Raw genomic sequence first — 25,815 nt, 5'->3', positions numbered from 1 at the left:
TACACATGATGCCTGTCTTAATACCTCCACAAGAGGGCGATATGTGAGAACACACGTGGAAAAGAATTAGCTGAAATGAACTAATGGACTCCTTACGTTATTATAAGTCATACAAAATGAAAGTCATAAAAAATAAAAGCTTCGTCGTCCTGATCCCTTAGTTTATTCTGCGATAACAACGGGCTGTATGTATAGCATCCCTTACTGTAACTGGCTTCAACACAGAAAAGTGTGGTTTTCTGCTGGCACCTTCCCAAGGCCTGGCAGCACATTTGTTATGATCACTCACTGGTGCGGCCAAAAAAAGGACTTTTGTCTCTGCCCATAAGTTGCTCTTTAGAAGGAGAGCTCAAAAGAAACTCACAAAAAAAAGCACAGACCCGCACAGCAATGCCACAAGATTGCTCAGCACATTTCATGCAAAAAAGCACACAATGATATCAGAAATTATATATAACTATACATACACTACTGTATTTACATGGTATTTACAAGATAACTCATGGAATTAATTACCGTGTTATTTATAACCATACCATTAATTGCACTACTCATATACCTACAGTAAACTCCACATTTTCAGCGTTTCGGTGTTTCCTTTCCATTTAGTTTATTAACTTTTAACATTTACACTTTGTTCTACAAAACTGCGCATAACTCAATACAAAATGAAGAACGTAGACATTTATTCAGAAGGGGTAGGCACGTCTCATAGAGGCAGTAGTGCTACGCCAAGATTTGACCCCTCTCCATTTATCAAAAGACATATTGCACATACATAGACAGCGGTAAAACGTGTGCTTTTACCGTAAGAAATCTGCGTTTAACGGTCGTAATGTCTCCATCTTGCGGTTCCTCTGTGCTGCCATTGATTTACCTTAAAGAGGGAGTTGTAAAGACAACGCCCCAAACACACACTGCTCTCTTTTCTTAGAACTGTTGCTCTGTGAAGTATTCGCGTAGTTTAGACTTCAGCGGCACCAGGAAGAACGCCGAGCGACTCGTTTGCCTCGAATTCAACGGACTACAACGGTAGCTGGTGTCTCTCCGGGTTTGCTGACTGGAGCGCTGGTTCTGTAATAGAAACGTTATACAGTATCGCGGAACCGTCTGCAGAATGGCAGAAACTGAGGCGACTCCGTTTGCTAACTGTCTGGAGAGACTGAAGAGCTACGTGCGGACTCGGAAAGGAACGATTCTGGCCGCCGAAATAGTAAGTGGTCACTTTCATGTTAATGTACAGCACTTTGGTCAACGTGGTTGTTTTTAAATGTGCTTTAGAAATAAAGTTTGTATTGTATTGTATTGTAAGTTCATATTTATGACACGTTTATGCTGCGAAGGCGTGAAATGACGTGTTGCCACGGCGCCGCTCTTATTCAATAACTTTATTTAACCTGTTGATTCACACACACGCTTGAGTCACGGAGAAAGAATACAGCGTCTGTTGCGTTATATTCAACCCAAAATGTTAAAACTCACACCGTTTGACTTTTATCTCTAAACTCCCTCATAACGTAAAGGTTTTAGCGCACTTAAATGTTGGCACCGAGCACGAGCAGAAAGTGAGCGTACTGTATGCAGTACAGACAGCGCTTGTAAATGCCATTATACAACAATGCAATGCATCATTGAATATCGAAGTGTGCCAGCACTGAATTATGCCTCGTTATGGGAGTAGAGTAGTACGGTTAGTAACAGCAGTGCTGAAAATTCATAGCGTTGAATGAAATGCCTCCCATCGCAGTGCCATTTGAACCCTCACACAAGTGTGTACTGTTGAGAGGAGGTGGCTGGAATGTTGACCATGTGCTGACTTAATGCTGTAGGGTCAAGGGGCATGAGGTTCTAACCATCTGCTGAAATGCCGAAAGGATTGTCTTTTGGTGCCTTGTTGAAATCCACAAACAGGGAAAGTTGTGAAAATATGTTTATAGATATTGCAGTCTGATTTGTAATTGTGATTTACGGTTGTGAGTCATGGAATAACTTCTAAAGCCATTTGATTGAAGGTGTTTTTTAGCTCAAAATCTCTTCCTCATAGTCATCAAATCACGTATTCTAAAACTGGCAGCGGAAGGTTTGGCATCTGGTCACAACATGTGCTTATGGAATAGAGAAGCGTGTCTTCAGAAAGAAATGCGTGCAGGTCAAAAGACTTTCATTTTGGGGTAAATTGTCCCTTTAAGATAAAAATGTCAGGTTATGAAAGTGTAATAGTGATCTTTGTTAATGAGGTAAATATCTGTAATTCCTAGATGCAATAAGAAATGCATAACATTTTAAATAGTTATTTGTGGCATTAACTCTTATCTGTTTAAAGGTATCTCACCAAGTCTTTGTTTTTAACACATAAACCATCTGACTTGCCTGAAAACAACAATGACGTAAATGATAAAACATCCCAGCTGTAATCGAATGAAAAACCTTACCTCTAATCTCACAAGTGTCAAGTCTTGATTTCTTCTAAATAATGTGTTAAGAAAGTTTAGTCTACATTTCCAAGTTGCTGTTGAAATCTAATGTCAGCATATCGCCTAACGTCTGAATTTTTTGGACGCTAGCTTGTGATCCACTCCAGATATCAGTAAGACACCAAACTGATCAGAGAATTACACCATCCACATGTGTGAAAAAGATAAACAAACACGTACGGATGGGTAAATATAATCATGTAATAAAGATTTTTAGTTTCATAAAATACGTTATATACAAAACTTGGGTGTGTTTTACTCATATTCAAGAGCTAAATGGTGCCATGCAAACATGAATTCACATACCTAGAGACACACCCACCTCTAAACGTAGTCATAGATCGCACTCTACACCTAGGATGGGATCATTTTCAATTTTGGCCGAACTATTCCTTTAAACAGAGGCTTATTTTACATGGTAACATACTGAATCATTTATTTTCTGTATAAAAAACATGTGAACACATGCAAGAATGTCATGAATGGCTTGTGGACAGTGTGAAAAAGATGTGGGTGGCACTGCTAAGTTTGAGAATGCGTATCTTTGCCAGTTGATTCGGGCATGGATTCTCTTATACACTTTCCACAGTAGACTTGATCATTTCCATCTGTCTGCGTATGTTTGGTGTAGGCTACAAGTATGTTCCAAGTGTAAAAAAAGGTTTCTTTGGGCATATATTTGATTTCATATATATGTTTTTATTTTTGGTGTTTCCTTATTTATCTTTTCACCCCGTGACCGTTTTCATGTTAGAGCCCTCGGTAGTGGGTGTTCTTAAAGGGCCAGTGCTGGAATTTTGAATAGAGCTTCATTGTGCGCTGGCTGGAGCTCATTCTGCCTGTGAGACGTAAAGAGGCAGTTTGTGCCAGTCCCTGCAACTCATAAAGCTGTTACACATGTGTACTGTATGTGAGGGAGTGGTGACTGATGACAGCATACTGTCTGCTTGCTCCTCGCCGCCCACAGGCATGGGCCTTACATAATAACTCGCTTTTTCTGGGCCTGTGTAGCTCAGTAGGTTCAACCAAGGAGGTGAGGAAGATTTAGAGGCCGTTTTCACAAGACGTTTTATGCGTTTTGGATGTTGCTTTATACGAAAACTGTGTTTTGGGAAACGGGTCTCAAAGTGCACGTTTCTAAAAAACGATGTCTTGTCATTTCCATGTTAACTCTGGGGGCGGTGTTTTAAAAAAACTATGACGTTAGACACATGAATATTACGTTCAGTCTGTAGGCATGCGCAAGTATTCCCCAAACAATAATGGCGGCCTCCATGCTGCATGTTTGTGCCGCGTGACATACTTATTATTATTTCTCCAACAAAACGTAGGTTTACTGCACAAAACGGAGACATAGTATTTAATTTGTATGCACACTACTATTAACACACATATACGTCGACAAAGTGTATTAAAAGCGCTTTTACATTAAAACACGTAATGCGTTTGTGCGAACCGTTCTAGGCCACCTTTGACTACAATGTAAATTTGTCCTACTATGTTAGTCAATGGTGTTGCAGAAATGTCAGTTGCTACATCTTTGCTTGTGTTCAACAGAACAAATACATTTATACAAGTTTGGTGCAACTTGGGGGGAGTAATTCATAAAACATTTTTGGGTGGAGTACCCCTTTAATTTCTGTTCATTCAGCTGAAAAAATCATATTTACTCACCGCACCACATTGCCTCCTTTTACTTTATTTCTATGCTTATCCGTTAAGTGCTACATTATTTTAACTTAATTTGTGCAACAAATAATTGGAATTTGTCCATGGAACAAATAAAATAAACATTATTCGAAATGTTTACAGCATGTTTTACAATCCACATAATTTGATATTTCTATCACTATCTTTTCAGCTGTTTACAAGTTTATGGCATTTATCCTATTTTGATAAAATGTGATTACATTTTGCAATTAAAGATCATCATAAATTTGTTGCATTTATTATTCTGACTCATATACAGTATACAGGGAGGCCAAAAGCCTGTATAGATTTAGTTGTTTTGGTTTGGTTTGTAGATTGATATCAGTTCACTAAAGTAGCACATATCATTCAGATAATTATAGTAGTAAATATAGAATATAGAATAGAAATGCCCAAACTACCTAAGAGTGAGCCCTTACTTTGGGATAGATTGGAATGCATTAAAGTCTGCTGGCTTTCGCACAAATGACCGTGGCATCATTAGAGCTTAGCATGAGCACATATGTGTATAGAAGTGTGACACATTTGTCAAAGAGAGTGGATTAAAGCCAAACAGCCTCCACTGCCGTGTGTGCTCCCATTCTGCTTTATTTTATATTGCATAGCTACATAAGACTATTTGATCAAAGACTATTTTTTCTGGCTACGCCGATGGAAAAAATGCCTTTCTCAGCTGTTTTTTGCTATGCTATCTTAGCTGAAAATGAAAATAGTGTGTGCCAATAGTGGTTAAAGGACTTTAACCTTTATCAAACTGATTACACTGACTACGTAATGTGTTTGGGGTAAAAAAGCAGGACGTTTCTTGCTGTACATTATAATGTTCTAATGCCTAAATTTACTTGAAAATAAAACGATTATCTTGAAAGGACGGAGTATTTCAACAATGTCTCTATAAGTAAATGACTAGTCACATTCTTGAGTCATGTGTATTGTGTATTGCCACCTATTGCCATGGTAGCAACTTTGTTGATCCTTCGAATTATAGAAAACAGGAAACTCACCACTAAATACATGAATAATCTTCCTGTTTGAGAAAACGGCTGTTTTAGCAGTTTGCCTTTACAGGCACAAGTAATCCACATTTGAGCAAATCATTAGCAGCATAACAACACCATGGCAACAAGAATAGCTCTTCAAGATGCCTTGAACTGAGTTCAAACTTCACACCTGTAGTCTCCCTCACACTTAGTATTATCACTGTTGCTTACCGAGGCAAACATCACAATTGCAATATTCATGTTCATTACTAACTGTAAGAGCTGAACTTTGACACGTGTCATCTGATAGTGGCAATGCATGTAAGTTTCATCACACTAGACAATGACACCATGCTTGTTGAGGAGAGCTGTGCCACTGTAAAACTACAAAATCAGACTTGTGAATGGGTAAAAAAATCCACAACGCAGGAGCTGGGCTATATTTGGAAACAAAATAACCATAGATCTTTATGTAACCCTAGCAACACCCAGCAATGTTATGGCAACAACTTCTTTGTGGCAGCCTTGTGGCAGCATTGACTTTTTTCAGACACCACTTAGTTTTCTAGTTAGCACTCTAGTTACCGAAATGTAACAACAAAACTAAGTTACTTTTAACCTGTTTTAATTTTAATCTGGTTTCTTTAATGGTTATTCTCAAAGTCATTGATTGTAAAATCATAAAATAGTTTTCCGAGTTCTTGACTCGGAATTCAGCATTTTACAGTAGTTGCCGGCAGTGTTTAACCTACTCTTCTGTACACATACTTTTTGTTTTATATTAGAAATATATGCAAATATGATTAATTTCAAGGCTGGAGTTGACTAGATGTTCACATTTGATATATCCTCCCTAGGGTATTCTTAGTCAGTCAGATACTTTATTTAAATCCATATAGGGCCCCTCAGGACCCAACCCCCTCTGCTGTGGGCCACATGGATTGTCAGGGGTTTACACCCGAGCCATAGGCCCCACTTTTTTTAGTCTTTACCACCACATGTTTTAGTAGAAGTTCACGACACATCACAAACTCCAGAGGATGTGAGAAATTCAAAGCTGTGCCGTTAACCGACACTTTGAACAGATGGTTTGTTCAGACAAATTGCGGGGATACTGACAAATGGTTTAAACCACTGTATGTGTTGGGTTTTAAGCTAGTTAGCGAATATATGAAATAACTGTTCATTGTCAGAAAAGAAAACTATTTATCACAACTGCCATGTTGATGCCATGCAATGATAATGTTTTTGTTGGTCTAGATTGCTGACACACCTCTGTTTTTATCTACTGTATGTGTTTACACAAAACCTCCCTATTATTAACTCACAAAGATCTTTATTCTTAGCTGTTATTATTCCATTGATATCATTAATACATTATAATTTAGAGACTTTGAAACAGTCTTGTTGAATACTACACCTGCGGTTGGATGGCAACATTTGTCATTGGATTACGTAGTATGTTGATATCCAACTAATGAAACAAAAATAAATGAAACCGATTGGTTGATCCGTTATGTAGATACACAGCTTAATAACTCGATTTCTGAAGAAAATGTTTGACTTGCAAAACCTGGTGCAAATGTGTTCTGGTTGACTACATGGGTGTAACTCTTTTCTAGTGTACATTTTCAAGGCAGAATTTCATGTGAAGCATTTTCAATTCAAGACTGAAGCATTTTTGTGAGCAGTATTTTTAAGGCAAAAGACATCACCGTCTGTCAAATGATACGTATATTTTTGGACAAATGTTTATATTGGTAAAAAAACTGTTTGTTATTTGTAACACATACCTGTAGGCATGTGAGGAGATTAACAAAACTTTGTTGTCTTTTTGTCACTAAAAGTTCAGTATCTCTCTTTGCTGTAGCTCATCAGTTTCATCATCATCATCTGTTATGCTGCATCTCTGTATGGAGGATATTCAGCAGTCGCCATCTGTGAGATGGTCTTTGCCATACTCTTCTTCGTTATCTTCATGATGGAGCTGGACAAACAGATCCAGGTTGTGAACTGGCCCTGGAGTGTAAGTATTAACACAAATACAAATGTTATCATTATTTACCTGGTTATTGTCCTTACAATGACATTGCACCTTGCCTCCAGAGCCATTAAGAGAGCGTAGCGACAACGAAGGTTTAGATTTTTTTTGAGCGTCATGTGATTCATGGAGCCTTCAGATAGTTCCGTTATGTTTTTTCTTCTTTATTTCTTATATTTATTTTTTCATTCAACGACTTGCGTCTTTACATGTGTTAAAGGTTTTCCTCAATTGGTCTAGTTGCAGCTCCATGCGTTACTAGTAACTTCCGGGAACTATTGAGAGGTCTCCATAAACCACCAAAAACAGTTTCATTGGAGTCAATGGAGTTGAGCTTCAAAAGGGCGTGAAGTTGGCCAAAGACTTCCAATGAAATTGGCATTTGGGGTACCTTGGGTACATCTTAATGCACAATGTCCCCTTTGAAAGGAACAAATCATATAAAAATTGTCCTTACAATAGCTTTTGTATTTCCTCAAGCTTCAAAAGGCAGTGAAGTTGTTCACCCATAACAAGACTTCCATTGAAATTGGCATTTGGGGTAACTTGGATACATCGTAATGCACAATGTCCCGTTTGAAAGGAGTAAATCACATAAAAATTGTCCTTTCAATAGCTTTTTATCTTTCATCAAGCTTCAAAAGGACCCAAAACCATAAAATGATAATCCCATGCAACTCCCATGCTGCACATTCCATATCATATTTTACAAATGAGTTAAGTAAAAAAGAAACCACATAATCCATTAAAGACTCTTTAACCTCCTATTAAAGGTCTGAGATACACAAGGACAAATAATGATAAAATCTTCATTTTGGGTCAAACTTGTCCTTTGAAGAACACATGTGTGTATGTCTTATATGTTTTGGTTCTTCATTTTGCCACATCAGAACCACTAAATAAATCATTGAACGTAAAAACAGAAAACATGTTTCTCCGAAGAAGAAATAAACAGTGGATAGTTGTCCTTATTTGGAAATATTTTACATTCAAAAGCTCCTAGGCAGGGCAAAACCTATTAGAGGAGAGATAATGATCTTTTCTAAACTTACCACAATTTTCATCACCCCCTCAGGACCTGTTCCGCGCTGGGATTGGTGCACTCCTCTATCTCATAACCTCTCTGATCTGTGTGATTGGTGGAGCTGGGGATGGGGCTCGCATCGCTGGTGGGGTGAGATGTCTTAACATACAGCCTCGAAATTTAACACATTTACCTCCTTATCTGTTTTTATGGCTTCATTTCCTTCAAGCATGCCGCCTCCTGTTGGGTCATACTGTTCATTAATGATGTTCACCTCCTCTCACAGGTGTTCGGCCTGCTGGCTGGAATCTTGTTTGGCTATGATACGTATACTATCTTCTTGGAAGTCAAGAGCAATAGGCAGCACACAGCTGCTCCCACAGGTGTGTGCACACATATTCAAACATACACTCGTGTACAGCAATTAATATACAAATGCATGTAAATATGGAAACACATGGGAAACATGTTGTAGAGTTAACCAAAGCCATATTGAATGCCATTGTGTTCGATTACAAAAATATTATACTGGGTCATTATTATACCTGCTTAAATAAAAGATGCTAGAAAACCAAGTTGTAACAAGTGAGCTACCCGAACTGGGTATTTTGATATTTTGTTAATACTTGATATTTTGATTATATCATAATTGATGTGTGATATTATCTCCGACATACTGTAGACATATAAAGGAGTAGTTCACTCTAAAATGAAATTGCACTTGTATTATTTGTTTATGTATAAATTAATTTCATAATTATTTATAGTAAATATATGATTTTCATATTGTTTCGTATTCCTTAAGTAGGAAAAATGCTTGTAGACAGAATGGTTTTGAAAAAAAATTAGGCCAGAAAATCATGGAAGTCATGGAAGGATCAAGTAAAAAAATGATCGAGGAATTATTAAAAACTTAGCAAGGCCATATTCCAATATTCTGGGAAGATTTATTTTCTCCAGTGTATTTAATAAGGTCATTCTTGACATCCATTCACCCAACAGAATTTATGCCAGTTGTTTGACTACAAAACAATATACAGTATATATATACAGTATATATATAAAATAATGACTTTTCGCTAGGGTGCCATTTGTTCTAACGGATTGTCTTATTACTCTTCAAACAGGTCGCTGAAGGCTGTTCAAAGAATGTTTACGACTGTCTTTTGGCATTTTAAACAAACAGTTATTCTGGGGGATGCCAGTGGCATCGCTGGTATCCCAGCAAGAGCTATGGCATTTAAAAAGACAGAGCATTTTGTAATATAGTTTCTTTCCCTTCGCTTACGTCAAGTAACTTTAACCACTTAACCTGACTAACAAGTCACTAACCATTTACTTTGCACTTCCCTTTGTGTTTCCTTTGTCATTTTTTAACAGGTGACACAGTTTGAAAACTTCCCAGTACAGCAATAACAGCCACCAAAACATGGATAAACGTTGTAACATGGCTCAAAGGAGAGACGGCCAGCGATTGAAGAAGAGCTTAAGACCAGAAGAATGAAAAGGATGAAAACATAACATAAAACGACTGATGTTTATGCAAAAAGGGATTTAAGTAATTGGGAAGTGGTGTATTGTGCCTTTAACTGCTTTTGTATACAAAATTGCCAAATATGAAGTTTGAGAAAGCAACCGCTATCCAAAGAGTCATGAAGACTGTCTTGGTCAGCTTGTCTTCTTGGCTGGTTTTAAAAGCAGCATACTTCATGTGCTGCTAAAACACCCGTGAAAGGCCGTACTTCTGGAAAACTAATGGATAAATAACCGGTTTGACCCTGCAGTGTTTTAAATTAAAGTTTAAATATGTTGGAAAACTTGAGCTTGTTTAGTTTGGTGCTGTTTTTGTCTGATAAAACATTAGATTGTTTAACTTTGTTATGTACAATTTCAGCCATTCTTTGTACCTGTAACTCATTTTTAGTAGGTTTTAATTGTCCGTGTGTTTTATGCCTAAAATACAGTACGTTGTAAAAAGTTGATTTGTACTAAAATGACTTTAAGTATGACTGGAGAGTTCTAATTCAGTTTACCCAGTTTATAGACATTCAACTCGGTTGCAGTCATGAATAGGCGAATAGCAGTTCAATTCATTGTCTTGATTGTTTTAAGAACTGATCTCAACTCTTTTACATTGCCATTGATATTTAAGACACCAAGTTCAAATGTCTTTGTGTTGGTAGAATATCTTTGTTTTCATTATCCTTGCATAAATATTACCAGATAACATGTTACCTCGAACGGTGCTCAATATCTGCCATAAATGTGTTGTTTTTTATTTTAATAAACCGAGTTATATTTTGGATGAGTCATATAATGTCTTAGTACTCTTATGGCTTTAACCCTATGCAACCCTATTCATTAGTGTAGGTGTCTAAGTAAAATTGTTACCACCCTTTGTTTTTTATTTATTGTTTGTTTTCAAGAAGAAATCTTTCGAAGAGATCATTCAGAAAAAAATGCAAAGGGTTGTCAGTTATCTTTTCCTATGTATGGATGGGAAAGTGACCTACTGTTTAGTACAACACAAAATCTGGCATTGTCAATGCAGTTTATTTTATTTGTAATATAAATGGTCTATGGGCGCAGTTTGCTTGTTTACCCTGCTCATATCAGCTTTATGTTTGGAGGAATTGTAATTTATTGACATCACTATTTTTGAGTTGGGCAGAAAGGATAACAATGTTGTTTTGTCTTTTTTATCAACTCAGGATGTTTTGAAACAGCAATTTGTAAACAACGTTTTTGATGTACGCTATGCTTTTTAAATGATGGAAAATAGTTTCAGAATTGTATCGCACTAATTCGTGTTTCTGGTATTTTGTTAGGCTTTCACAACATTTAATAAACGTTACAAGTTTTACTAGTTTGTGTTTGGACTGTTAATGCGACAGTCGGAGACAGCCGTGTGTATACAGCGCCATCCACTGGACTGTCTCAAAAACAATTATTCTGCTCCTTATGATGTTGACTGTCAATACAAAAAGAATATATAGTTTTAAAAATCTAAAATTGGCAGAATCTTTCTGTTTTCTTTTATATATATATATAAAATATATGTGTATGTATATATATCCTCATGACATTTTCTGTAATATTCTCTGAAATCGTCCAGGATAGATACAAATCAGTTCAGTATGAGCTGTATCTACAAATGATGATTTCAATATCTATCACTAGATGGCAGTATTTACATTTATTAAAAGTGATCATTAACGTTTCAATACTTTTAATGTGACTAGTTAGTTTAATTTTAGGGGTTTGAAGTAATTTATTCATAACGTTTTCACCAAGGACACGACAATAAAAATGTGTTTTTGCTTGATATCTATAAATGTAACATGCAAAATGATACCTATTCCATGTACAATCCGTGACATGCAAGAGCAATACAGAATATAAAAGACGTGCACTACACTCTGAATATACACAGTTCACATAATTTTTCTAAAATATAGACAATAGAGTTAGAACAGAATATATATCTAAAACAGATAATATAGTTTGAATATATATATCTTAAACAGATAATATAGTTTAAATATATATCTAAAACAGACAATATAGCTTGAATATATATATTAAACAGATAATATAGTTTGAATATATATCTAAAACAGATTATATAGTTTGAATATATATATCTTAAACAGATAATATAGTTTGAATATATATCTTAAACAGATAATATTGTTTGAATATATATATATATCTAAAACAGATAATATAGTTTGAATATATATATCTTAAACAGATAATATAGTTTAAATATATATCTAAAACAGACAATATAGCTTGAATATATATATTAAACAGATAATATAGTTTGAATATATATCTAAAACAGATTATATAGTTTGAATATATATATCTTAAACAGATAATATAGTTTGAATATATATCTTAAACAGATAATATTGTTTGAATATATATATATATCTAAAACAGATAATATAGTATATATCTCTTTTGGTATCACCTTATCAAAACAACTTCATAATAAAGGCTCTGTACTACCAAATTATTATTCTGAAAACCCCCCACATATATAAAAACACACAAATAAGTCCACACACACCACAGTTGATAGAAGCTAACTTTGGTACAGTGAAGTACAGTCATGGTGAACAGGGGGTGGTCCTTTCATGCAGTGCAGACACTCATCCTGTAGGTGTAGCCCGTCCTGTGTGGGTACTTCGGGAAAAACTTCTACTGGAGTTATTGTCAGTGATCTACAAGCCAGAAATCGCGTAAACTATCGTCAAATAGAGGAAACCCGCAGAAACATCGTCTGAACCATGAAAGCATTCGCGTGAATCCACGAGTGACACATTAAAGCCACCGACATGTTCGCGCGCGGGTCAAAGAAGCGACGCTCCACTCGCTCGGTAAGTCGCGCTCCGGTTGTTTTTAACACCGTCTGTAAAGTATGGTGTGCTATTACTCGCATGTCCTCGGTGACTTGTATCAATGTAACGTGTTTTGGGGGTTTAAAAGGGTCGCATCGACTGTATCGCGCGATGATGTTGCTACCTTTGCGAAGCTAACGTTACTTTTGTTGTCGGACTTTTCACCTGGCGAGGATTCTTCAAGTTTAAAAGTCGAAAACAGCAGATATACGCAGGCATTTACTTCTTATCAGTGCTTAACGTGTGATTATTTTGACCATAACCATTATTAGGACATTTTCCTCAGTCTCTTTAACTATTGCATTGATAATGTGTGCTTACGTCACAGTTACCTGTGCAGGTTACGCCATCATTTCTTGTGACGTTAAGGGACGTAACTAACAATAGAACCTGTAGTGTTATTGTTGTGAGCTTATTTCGCGGAAAACACTTATCCTACTGTATGTAATGTTGCCTATTCCTTTCTTTTAAAATGGCTGTTTATTATACACACTGCATGTCTAACTTTAAGGATAAAACATATTAATAGGCTTGTAAATCATCTACGATTACACGTAAAACAAATGGTCTGCGTCATTTCATTCTAAACATTTCATATTCCTGGTCTTTTATGTTTGCTTTCCTGGAGGAACTGACTTTATTGAGGAAATGTTCCTCAAATGCCTGGGCACCAAAGACAGAAAAGCGAGAAGGAAATGCTTACGTCCATTGAAAATTTTGATGGGATCATAGACGTCTGAACGGATTAGAAACACAAAAGGAACCCTGTGTTTCAACAAGATGCATTTTCTGTAAGATGTTAACTGTGCGATGCATTTAACTGTGAAATAAATATACTGTACACCGCCGTTTAAAGTTTAGGGTCACTTGAGTGAAGTGTCTTTCTTAACAAACTACATCTAAACTGATCTAATATCTGAATTAGTTTTACATTTGTTTCTTATATTACAAAGACAGATGACTCCGTGATAAAAAAACATCGATCAATAAGAGTCTAGAATAGATGTGTGTTGTTTAAAAAGCATTGATACCTCAAGAAGTTGAAAACAAAAAGTTAATAACAGCATTATTCCCATTACATTTGTGTTGTTGCATGGTTCAGATGAGTTTACCGTTGTTCTAAAAGGTGGAAAGATCACACTAACTTTTGAACGGCACTGTTATAAAATTGAAATGATATCATTTATCCTTAATCTATACAAGATCTTGGTCACATACAAACAACCTGCTCACATTTGGCCAGTATATTCAGTGTATGGTCGTATACTTTTTCACTATAAAGGACCTTCAACCTATGATGCTCTTCTGTGTTCTTGAGTATGGGGACACCGTAATTGTGGGTCTCATAAAATGTTTCAAAACTTTTTTAGGCTTTTGACCTCTCGTAACTGTTGTTATGGTAACAATCAAGAGGAAATTTCCCTCGAGGGTGTGGACAGGAAGACACCCCGAGGTCGTCCTGTCTCACCGTGAAAGACACGATTCAAAGGTTATTCAGACACCAAAGTTTCCATTTAAAGCTCAGCTGACACTGTGCTTTTCAATGCTCCACGTGACGCGATTCTTTAAACCTAATGCTCACTTTCTCATCTTTTTGTGTGCAAACAAATCAACATAACTTTTTTTGCACGGTAATCTTCGACTGCTTTTAAAACTACAATTTTGTTCCCTTATTGCTTTCTGTTCTTTTATTATTTTCCTTCACCTTTTCCGTTGGTACTTTCATTACCGTGGTTACTTTTTGTCTTATCTGTTTGATGGCGTTCATGTTTGCCAAAGTAGTACTGATTCCAGCATCCTACAAATGCAAAGGCCTATCACATACAGCCGCGGAAAAATGTAAGAGACCATTCCCCACTTTCATTTAAGCAGCGTTTCTAGATGTATTGTTGACATTCCAGTCCAGCGTCTGTTGAATTTCAGCAAAATCAAACCTCAGGTTTGAGAAAGTCATCCAAAAGCAACGTGAAAGACTGACAACATGAAAGGACACATGAAAACTGTGATAAATTAAGGTCATCATCCTAAAAACATGTACCCATACTACTGTTGTATTGCTTAAAAAAAGAATATGAACTTAAGGTCTCAAAAAATACAGGCCATCTTTTCTGTATTTTGACCGGTTTCCCCAGTTTTCATTTTCTGCAAATAAATGCAAATATAAACAATATTTTTATTTCAAATTTTGGGAGAAATATTGTAGCTGTACATTTAGGTACCTATACATTTTTGTAAAATTGAATCAGAAAATCAGTTTTTGAAATGGTCTCGTAATGTTTTCCATGGCTGTATACATATGTGCTCTATGTATATATGTAGGTTTCCCGTTGTGATCATATATACCGCTACATGTATTTGACACAACTTTATTTCAATTTTTTGATAGTATAATAGTACACCAAATCGATGTGCAGCTTCAAACCTGCATGACAGGTTTTCCTGTCTATAACCACAAAAATTGTATTTGTGGATGTGCCACTTCTGTTTCTCTTAGAATTGTTGGAATGTCAGTTGTGCCTGTACAGGACGACACAGAAGAAACATTTGTGAGAACCCTCATTCACAAACAAGCTAATGCAATTTACCATTCAAGTCTCTCTCTTTCCTCTCTCTCTCTCTCTCTCTCTTGCACACGCTCACACGCACATTGGTGAATAGCAGTGCTTTGGTCTTGGTTCAGTGAAGTGTCGGAGTCCACTGATCTTACAGGCGTTGTTTGTTTAAGCACGCGTGTTTCCATAGTTCTCTCATTCCTGGCGACAAGAGGCCGCCGTCCGGCCACAGTCTTCCATCCTGACCGGCCGGCCTTTATACAGACGTGCTATCACAATATGAAGCACATTTTTATTTAAAAATGAGTTCTGAAACAAAGCATATTCTTGCCTACTATGAGAATACTTCTGTTGTAATACTATGATAACCATAGGTGTATACCATAGAAATCCAGATGAGGGAAGAAAGGGAGACAGTATGCTGAGACTCCTGATCAATGTTTTGACTCCATTTTGTTTTCACGATCATTCTTACATTGCCACACACTTCCCCAGTACTCCATTTCAGCCTGTGTGGGAGAGCAAAGTGTTATTATTTTACGATGGTTCTCTCGCTATTGTCAAGCACGTCAAAGGTTTCAAACACCTTCAGCACGTCACTTGCAGGTTTAGAAGAACAAGTTTTTTGTTTTGTGGCCTTATTTGTTTCCACAAACAGTAAAAGAGCTTAAGGCAAAACTAAGCCGTAAACAAGTGTACCTCTAGACTTTAAATAGCGTACTGTAAAACGCAGAGATATGCAGGACAAATTATGGTGTTTGTCAGCACTGTATCCTGGAATGTGACACAAGTCTCGAACATCAGACATATGACGACAACCCCTATACTGTACATCCCTAATTATCCCTCCGAATTGGTTTTACTTTTGCTTTAGGCATAAAAATTTATATTTTATTGAATTTTAAAATGGCACTTTTCTCTCTCCCTCAGTCAGAGAGTGAAGATCCGGACAGAGGTCAGCCCTGTATGCGCTGTGGAGAACAATGTCCTGGCTTTCGTATGCACGGATGGAGGTATGACCGGGACTTCTAAACATGCTTTCACTCACCTCCTTGGCTTTTATTGATATTCCTTTTGCCACTTTTAATGAGCAACGTCCCAAACCAGATTTGAACATTTGAATTTATGCACATCCCCTCATTTGGGGATGTGCATAAACTGCTGGTCCACAGGTCTGACCCTTGACTTACTTTTGCAAAGCATTCGTCTTTGTTTGTTTGAAGAACTAGGTCTGTGATGTGCAGACGGAAACGTAACATCCTCAGACATAACATGTCATTATTGTATAAATGATGCTGCTGTTTTGAAATTACATGGGTACTTGGAGATTAAGAAAAAGGAAAGGATGCTGACTCTAGAGAACTGCAGCCTGTCAGGGTGAGATATGCATGTGCTTTACGTGAGACCAGGAATTGTTTTGTGTAATATGAAACGTATAATCATATTTCCAGAGCTGGTGAGGAGAGCCATTGTATACACTGACCACACTACACTGTAACATTTACGGATGCCATTAGATAAGCCATCAGCGGTCATCAGATCAGGAAAATGAGCTTTTGTGAATTAACACGAGCAAGTCTTAGCTTCAAAAATGTATGTGAATCTTCAATATATTGTTCACTTCTTTCAACAGTTTTGTTTATGCCTTTTTTGCTATTAACCATTTTATTTAAAGGGTATATACATATTTTTTTATTATGCTAACTACAAACATTGTGGTTCGTTTAACATTTTTTTTGGGAGAAACGGGTAAAACAATTTGAAAAGATACTCTGTATTTTTTGCAAAGAAAACGGGTTTGTTAAGTATTTTAAGCAATACAGCGGTAATATTTGTACATACAGTATATTTAGATTTCTATAACAGTTGTCACATGTCTTGTCAGTCTTTCACATGGTTATTGGATGACTTTGTCACTCCTGAGGTTTGATTTTGTTGAAATTTAGCAAACACTGGACTGGAATGGCCACAATACATCCAGAAATATAAAAATAGGAAGGCTTTCTTAATTTCTTCCGCAGCTGTTTACTTTACATTGTTTTTATAAAGTTAGTACAAAGACAAATTCTTTAAGTGACAGCTGGAAAAGATAGTGATAGTGTGAGTGGGGGCCACTAAAGACATCTTCGCTGGGCACTGGAGCCCAAATTGGTCATTTTGTCCTGGGTCCCAAGAGTAATGGTGCCCCTGCTAATATAGCAACAGAATGGAAATATTCAAGCTGATCTCACAGGAAGACATAACTGTTTTACAAAGTGACATTTTTGTATAAAGTCATGCAATCGTATGAAAAAAAGTGTAGCAAGAAAGTTCATCCCAAACACAGCTGTCACCAAGGCAGTTGTTTGTGGCATTGATAAGTGAAAATGCATGCTTTTGCACAGGGCTGCACCGACATTGTTGTATTGATCAGCAAAACACAAAACATTACTAAGTAAACCTCATTTGACACAAAACACAAACATAAGTCTACATTAAACGCGTTGGGAGTCTGGTACACACGTAAGTTAGACAATGACCTGAAACAAATGCTTCAAGACACGGCACATTCCAGTGAGTTCAGAGGTGTGTGTCTGCGTTTGTGTGTGTTTTACAAATCTGACAAAGCCTACCTTGGGAACATCAGGATCTGAGCGGGATTAGGTTTACCGGTGAGCATGAGCGGAACATTTTCTTGGTTCGTGAGAGACTGAGCGAAGCGCACGGTTATAAAGCGAAATATTGAGTTGAGCATCACACCACTTCGCTTCACTCACATAGTCTGAAAATCACACTCTTTGAGTACATTGTGTTAAGTGCTTTTTTCTATGCAAGTACACAGATGCCTAATATAGAGCAGGACAGGGTTTTTTTGCTAGCCTTAAATAAACACAGTCGAAATCTATATTATGTGTACGATAGTTCGGTAATCTTGTGTGCGCTTTTTCTTCCATTCATTTGGCGAGACCACACTAGCTTTTGTCACCGCAAATACCTTTAGCTGTTTGTGTTAACAGAGCATAAATCTTCAGCTCTATTCAATCTCACGCCTACATTTCTGTCCAGAGTCATACATCAGAGTCATTCTAAATCTAATCTGCTGCACTACAGATTAGTCACTATTCATAGAGCACACCACTCATATCTACAACAACGCTGTAATACGACAATCTGTGTCACCGTAACACTGTTTTGTGTGAACGACCTTCAAATAAAATATCTTAATAAACTGTCTGTCTGACAGTTTTAATACTTAATGTCCTATTTTCCTTCATTTCCTTTCTTCCCGGACCCTCCCCTCATGTCCACCCATCGGGACCCCTCATTCGGTTTTCTACTAATAAGATTAGTCCTTTCAAGTCCTTGCTGCAGCTGCTGCCAGGACTGTAGAAAAAGACCCATCACACTTAAATCCATGCTCTCTGCTCTATTTGTGCCCCTCTTTTCCTCTCTCTTTCACTCTATTCTGATGAAAGACTTGCTGTGCCCACCGGAAGTGCATTTGGGTTCGACACGAGGCCTTGGTGCTTGTTCCGAGCACTTTATTTGCATTTGAAGGAGACTGGACGTGTCGGATTTGTTTTGTTTCATTATTAATCAAAAGTAAAGGCGTCATTTAGTTTGATTCATTACTTCAAAGTGTTCCCAGATGTCCCCACACAGCTTATTTTTGGATAGATGTTGTGGTGTTTGTGGTTTCTAGTTGAAGCCTACCTACATTTCTACTCCCAAAGTTTTCACTAAACAGTTTATTATTAATAAACAAAACAGAAATGACAAGTCACAGAAAAGGCGAAATAACAAACAGAACTAATTCAAAACAATGGACTTAATCGTTACAAAGAACTGTCTGTGAGTGATAGAAATCAGGCCAGCTGAGCACGTCCAGACAGTCAGAGCGCCAGAGAGCCTGTCTATCTGGGCAGAAATGTCTTTTCAAGCACTAATGGAGATGTTGTCCAGTGCAGTTGTCAAGGAGGTTGTCAAGCTCTTGTAGGTATTTGAGTCACCAGTGAGTTGTAGGATGTGCTGAGAGAGTCTGGTCTGGCAGGATGGTAGTTGAGTTACTCATGAAAACCCAAGCAGCCATTAATCGACCATTAATTGGTGCCGCTGTGACTTCTACACCAGAAGGTGTCCATCTGTTCCCAAAACCCCATCCCTCATATTATTCGGCTTCAAGGACCAATAAGCCCAGTGGATAATTTATATTCAGTGTATTCACTGGTTATTTTCTATTTAAATGTATTATTTACATATTTTGTATACATACTTTTTCATATCAGCCTACGTCTTTTTTTTGTTTGGAGCTTACAGAAATAGCATTTAATTGTTAGCCATTGCTGGATGATATGTTAAGGCCATTGCACAATGAGTCTGAAAATTGCGTCAGAAATTTCCGCACGATAAAATAAGCAAATACGACCTCACGTTGTGGCAATCACATTAACACACTGCCTACGATATTTTCGGCCGTCATGAAAAAAGTCGGACTGCCGTTGTTCGCATCCGTAGCAGGCATTTTGAGAGGCGTTTTGACAATTCAGAGACACCGTACAAACGAGCACCGAATACGAAAAAACGCATACAAAAGTTTCAGACTGTATGTGCAAAGACCTTTATTGTAAATTTGATAACGCTATAAGCCAAAAGTGGGAGTATTTTACAGTGACTTTACAGCAGGTCCGTGATTTTAGTTTACAAAAACTTTTAACTGTGTTGTAAAAGCTATTCTGAAATTGTAGTTTAAGCTACGAGGTATGTGTAAATTCAAGTAGTTAAGATAGACTTGGCATTTACAATGGTGCGTTTTCGTTTAAATATGCCGTTTTAGGACGAAAATGTATGCCGTTTTAGGACGAAAATATATGTTAATAAGTGGTTGCTAAGATGCTCAGTGCCGTTGCAAGGGTGATGGCACTGTAAGTGGTTGTAATGGTTCTTCCTTTAATGAACATCAATACGATTTTTTACCTGTTTAATCGTCCTTCAGATGATAGATCCCTTAGTAGAGTAGTAGCATAACACACCACGTAATATGAGATGTCATTCATGGCAGTAGTATAAACAGTGTTGGATAAGTTACACAGCTAGGTTATGGTTTTGTGTTTGTTCAAATCCCTAATGTTAACTATAAGCAGTAGTATGTTCCGGTCAAAATTCTAAATGACCTCAGTTTAAACTAGGTTTATTGAATTTGAAGAAAAGCACCCCACACTATACATCATTTAAATCGCATAAAGTGTTGTGCAATGAATACAAGAAATGAAACATGGTCTTAGTGAGAGAGAAAGCCGAGGGGAGGGGCAGCGACGGAAGCCACGTATTATTTGGGCAGTGTTAACCGAGTAGCCTAAGGGGGTAGAATGAAGCGAAGCAGAGAACAAGAGAAAAACAGAGCGACCGTCATTTGATTCGACACAGGCGGTCAGGTGTGTGACGTCTCCTACACTATGGGATCATTGAAGAATGGCCAGCTTGCTTAAACCATTTTAGATTTGAAGAAATCTACACAGGAGAACACAAAACGTGTTTTTGTTTTGGAGATGGACTTTTGCGCCACACTGTTATCTAAGGTAATAGACTCATAGTGGGTACGGGGTATATAGTGTCCAGTTACTAGAATATGATCTTGGATATCCATTTAGTTAATGTGTCTTGCAGGAACTTTGACAATCACAATGGTGATAACAGTTGATGATGTTAGTGATATAATGTATTAAAAGTGCCCTTGACTATATAGTATATACTACAGTTTGATATATGGGTTAATGGATGGATTTTTACCTGAATGGATGGATTGCTTTATTACAAACCATTTTGTTTTGAATAAAAAGGTCAAATCGCGGTAAAATTAGAGCTAGAGTTATAGACAGGGAGCTTTAACACTGTATCTGTAAATGGTTTGTGATTATTAAATAATTGAGTGCATTAGAAACTCACTGTGCTTGTGTTTTGCCACGTAGTAATCGTAATTCCCTAATAGTTTTGTGTAACAGTTTTAGTACCTGATGTGTACATGTTTTAATTCAAGTTTCATGTTTTTAGAACCAAATCATTTTCATTAAATGTTTTGTTTGTACACATTTTTATTCTGATTGACACGCTATACAGAAAGAAGAGAGCTTTTTATCAGGCACATAATAAAGTTCATCATTCCTTGCTCCAGTCACCTTGTATACATAGACAGCCATATATTTACATTTACATTTATTCATTTGGCAGATTATATAGATAGACAGACACAGACAGACAGACAGACACAGACAGACGGACACAGACAGACGGACACAGACAGACGGACACAGACAGACGGACACAGACAGACGGACACAGACAGACGGACACAGACAGACAGACAGACGGACACAGACAGACAGACAGACAGACAGACAGACAGACAGACAGACAGACAGACAGACAGACAGACAGACAGACAGACACAGACAGACAGACACAGACAGACACAGACAGACACAGACAGACAGACACAGACAGACAGACAGACAGACACACACAGACAGACAGAGACAGACAGACAGACAGACATATAAATAGACAGACACACACACACACACACACACACAAAGTGTGTTTAGATGGCCAATGTCCATTATTGCTCTGAACAATGAAGATAAATGTCTCATGTGTAACTACTTTATATGATGAAAATAAATATCAATAATATAAAACAATGTAATATTGACAGTTTTGTAAATGTTGCAATGTCACATCAATCATAATACCATTTGTTCGTCAACTACCCAAAAACATTCTCCGTCCCTTAAATTAAACATGTTGTTTTTATGGAAGCCTTGCCTTTGGACTACACAGTATATCAAACTATTTTAAACCGAAAGAAAAATAAGGCTTTACAATACACTTAAATTGACAAATAAACGTAGTCCTGTATCTACCTGTACTTAAAATAAAAATGAGAGTTTGAGTGAGGATGTAAAAGGGCAGATAATCCAGAGAACAGATCGGTGGAATAGTGTTGGATAGATGCAGGAAGAGAGTTCAATCTGGGAAAAGCAGCTTTTGTCATCCATCTGGGCCCATGTCGTCCCTGTGCCCAGTCTGAGGTGTTATGACAGAGAGAAACACAAACATGGTTTCTTTATTTATATAGTTTTCTTTCTATATGCACTTTGTTTGTATTGCTCTTATGCTTGTCTTCGCTTTTAAAGGCGTTCTTAATGTAAGTCTTTAAGAGAACAGCAGAGCTCATCGTAACTACAGAAGAGGGATTATACACCCATCCCTACACACACCTCACGTGGTTGTAAAGACCGCATTTTGACCTCTTCTTTTTTTGAAGATGAAACAAGATGAAATGAGATCTGAGTTGATCACAGCAGAGGTGTGATGTCATCTCTACCCTGCCCAATGACTGCCTTCTCAAACTATGACACATGTCTATCTGTCACTCATCAGTGTATAACAAGGGCTGAGTCAAAGTAAGATGTTTGTTTTGTCGCGTTAAAGTCGGGATGGAGGATTAGTCCACCTGGCTGTTTTTTGGCTGAAGCTGGAACCCTTTTCTGTACTGTACGTATTGTTGTTCTTGTTTACTCTGAGCTTTTGCGGATTATAAAAGACCTTTGAGCATCCAGGACAAGAAATGTCCTGCTTATCGTTGTGATTATTATTACATTATTCAGGCACATTTAATAGACATTGTGTTCTATAACCGACAACGTTGTATTATTTGTGATCTTTATAAAATCTAGGAAAAAGTATTGACTTTGCCAGATATAATTGGAGATTCTTTGGTTCTGTTGAATAGACAAATCATGTTTCAAATAAGGTAATTTTAGGATTACTTTGGGTGTGATTTTAGTTTAGTTTTGCTTTTATATTTGTATGTGTTGGAAGATTAAAACATGTTGCTGTTACTGTTGTTTATGTATGTAGTTGCCATGGACTAACCTGCTGGGTTTGTCTTCATCACAGGGTGAAACATTAGATGGTGTTTCATTGATGGTTAGTGATGAGATCGTGTTCATTAAAATGGGGTGAGGTGGCAAACCGAACAGGCTGGTCTGCGTGCCCAGAAATTGAGACATTCTTTTTTACTAGCCGATATTATTTAAACAACAGTTCACTCATAGATGATCAATCTGTCATTGTTTACTCAACCTCATTTAATTCATTTGTGAAATGGAAGCAGAATTCTCTGTTTTACAGTAAGTGTAAATTAAAGATGATGTTTCTTTTTAAGATCTAAACTAATCGCATATGACCAGAACTATAAGCGTTCTTTATAATAAAAAATATTTTTAACATTGCATGCCTTCAAGAAGCAATGGCACTAAAATTCGTTTTTTTCCTTACATTTTAGGGCTGTCAAACGATTGATCAAGTAATACATAGTATAGACTTTGGCTGTGTACTGTGCATATTCATTTTGTATTTATAAACACATACATGCATATGTTTAAAAATAACAATAAACGTTTATATAGAATTTCTATTATTGGTAAATATAAATAAATGCATCAAAATATTTCCTAAATACAGACATATATTATGTAAACACAAACTTATACGATCAGTCGTTTGACAGCCCTTATACATTTTATTTAGGCCTGTATTGCGCATTTTTATTTTGTTATTCACAAACATTTAGGCAATAGTTGCTGTAGTAATTATGACTATAAATATGAAGATTATGAGAAATAAAGAAAGCACAGACAGAATACATTGTATTATTCTACCTTATATTTTTGCAGTTTTTCTCAATAAGACATACATTGATGAAACGTATAATTCTGTGAACTAAAAACATTGTGATGGCATGTCTCTTATGTACACAATGAACCTTTTGTAGTCATAAATTGTACTCCGAACACTAGCATTGCTGTCAATTACATCTTAAGATGCATTGTATGTGTGTTCGCTTTCTTTAGAGTAGCAATTCAGAAAATCCTTCTTTCAGATATTTTACATGTTAACGCTAGTACACACTACAACATTTTAACGTTGTCAAATCACAGTTTTTCTCACACACAAGACTGGATTTCTGCCTGTTTAAAGTCGCATGTGATCCAAGTTGTCTGTGCGTTAATTTGCAGCTAAAATAAAAATTATTCATTATATAGCTAATAAATCCCATAGTTGAGAGTGTTTACCCTATGAGCTAGTTTCATTATTTATTGCTGAATGGCTTGGTTTTATCCCAGTCTTTATCTTTAAATCAGGGTCTGGCTTTTTATTTATCGTGTCTTCCTCTCCAGATGGCAAATATCATTGTGCTGAACAACATTTCAAAGAATAGTTAATCCAGACGGATTTAAATCTCTCCTAATGTTTTCATTTTCTTGCATTTGCCAGCCGCTTTATCCAAAGCGATTTACAGTGCATATAGGGTATACATTTTATTAGTATGCATGTTTCCTGACAATCAAAAGTGAGGAATTCATTTGAATGTACTGTATCTTAGATAAACAGTGCTGAATTATTTTATTGTTCCTCACACAGATCTATCATATGGCTTTAGAAATTAAAACCCTTTTTACACACATATTTCAAGTGCGAATGAAATGCATATTTGGGTAAAATGGGTTGTTCTTTTTTGTCAGGTATATAAAGTTGGGTTTAATCTCTTTCAACTGCACTTTACATGAAAGTATGCTTTTTTTATTCAGGACATCTTAAATGTCCATTTTCCAGAATTTGTATGATCCAAATCCTAATCCCAAAGTCAGTTTTGCGCCAGAGGTGGACAGTAACTAAGTGAATTTACCCGAGTACTGTACTTAAGTACACTTTTTGAGTACTTGGACTTTAACGTCACTACATTTGAAAGACAAACATAATTTTACTCCACTACATTCATTAAAAGGTCCAAAAGTAGAAAGTTGTTTATATGTAGTGGGTTTTCCTGCTGTGTGCACAATTTATCTGGCTTGCGATCTGCCAGGACCTTTCACTGCTGCAAAGTATTTCAGTTAGCTTTGAAAGGCCATTTGGCAGATTTTTTATGCAAATCTGGCAACCCTGGGATCTTCCCCACTAAACTAATGTAAACGTCAGCGCTACTACACAGCCGAAAGCGCTCTTAAAAGGCAAATAGAACAATAAAAGACGAAAAAGGCTCACGTTAAAGTGTGTTGTTATCATCCGTGGGTTCAACTATGTGTGATGCATTGCTTAGAACGAGCGCTACGATCAGTCAGAGATCATAGAAGACATAACGGCTAAACGGTAAATAAACATCTTGAACTAAATGACAGATAAATGGAAAATGTTTTCATTGGAAATTCCATGAGATGGCATAGCCAGAGTTAAGGAAGTGTTTGTGCGCGTTAACTTCTGATCTGCTGCTATAGCATTTAAAGCCATTTGGAAAATGATTTTTTTTGTTTTACTGTAGTAACTATAGTAGATGAAGTATTCCTGATGAAATAACAACAATAGAACCCTGCCCAAATACAACTGAAATGTAATGGATTTAACGGGTTTAATGAGTATTGTATGGATACTTGTTGTCTACTAGTATGTGATGGATTCTATCGGTGGGATGGTCAATCCTATTGAAATAAAATCCAAAACACACTAAAAAGAGGAATTTAATAGACAAATCGCATTCTAATTCACAAATTCCTTGTTTTTTTTCAGCAGGGATCCCCAAATCTACCATT

General features: G+C 36.8%; 2 protein-coding genes across 6 annotated transcripts in view; both read left to right on the top strand.

The window, feature by feature from the left end:
- Window positions 1-751: 751 nt before the first annotated feature.
- On the top strand, window positions 752-11,236 carry plp2b (proteolipid protein 2b). Of its 3 annotated transcripts, none has more exons than XM_079466949.1 (5): window positions 752-1,213; window positions 7,035-7,190; window positions 8,281-8,379; window positions 8,516-8,612; window positions 9,610-11,236. In XM_079466949.1, the coding sequence occupies exons 1-5, from the start codon at window positions 1,118-1,120 to the stop codon at window positions 9,621-9,623; spliced, it is 462 nt and encodes a 153-aa protein (XP_079323075.1). In that variant the 5' UTR covers window positions 752-1,117; the 3' UTR covers window positions 9,624-11,236. The 3 variants fall into 3 exon arrangements, with proteins under 3 accessions (XP_079323075.1, XP_079323076.1, XP_079323074.1); XM_079466950.1 differs by having other exon boundaries at window positions 9,357-11,094; XM_079466948.1 differs by lacking the exon at window positions 9,610-11,236 and having other exon boundaries at window positions 909-1,213; window positions 8,516-8,822.
- Window positions 11,237-12,383: 1,147 nt separating this feature from the next.
- prickle3 (prickle homolog 3) overlaps window positions 12,384-25,815 on the top strand; it is a 28,813-nt gene continuing 15,381 nt past the window's right edge. The window contains exons 1-2 of one of the 3 annotated variants that reach the window (XM_079467812.1): window positions 12,384-12,617; window positions 16,121-16,203. In XM_079467812.1, coding sequence (XP_079323938.1) covers window positions 12,576-12,617; window positions 16,121-16,203 — 125 coding nt within the window. In that variant the 5' untranslated portion in view covers window positions 12,384-12,575. Of the gene's footprint in view, window positions 12,618-13,387; window positions 13,430-16,120; window positions 16,204-25,815 lie in introns of those variants that run through there. The other 2 variants (XM_079467813.1, XM_079467814.1) reach the window with 2 other exon arrangements.

Source organism: Barbatula barbatula (genome assembly GCF_947034865.1).
Source record: "Barbatula barbatula genome assembly, chromosome: 11".
Lineage (NCBI taxonomy): Eukaryota > Metazoa > Chordata > Actinopteri > Cypriniformes > Nemacheilidae > Barbatula > Barbatula barbatula.
This window is presented reverse-complemented; position numbering and strand designations above follow the sequence as displayed.

Bases quoted from the DNA above. Each gene is read 5' to 3' on its own strand.
- plp2b (XM_079466948.1), top strand. From the start codon at position 1,118: ATGGCAGAAACTGAGGCGACTCCGTTTGCTAACTGTCTGGAGAGACTG. The intron at 1,214-7,034 runs GTAAGTGGTCAC...TCTTTGCTGTAG, and splicing joins CGATTCTGGCCGCCGAAATA to CTCATCAGTTTCATCATCAT. The intron at 7,191-8,280 runs GTAAGTATTAAC...TCACCCCCTCAG, and splicing joins TTGTGAACTGGCCCTGGAGT to GACCTGTTCCGCGCTGGGAT.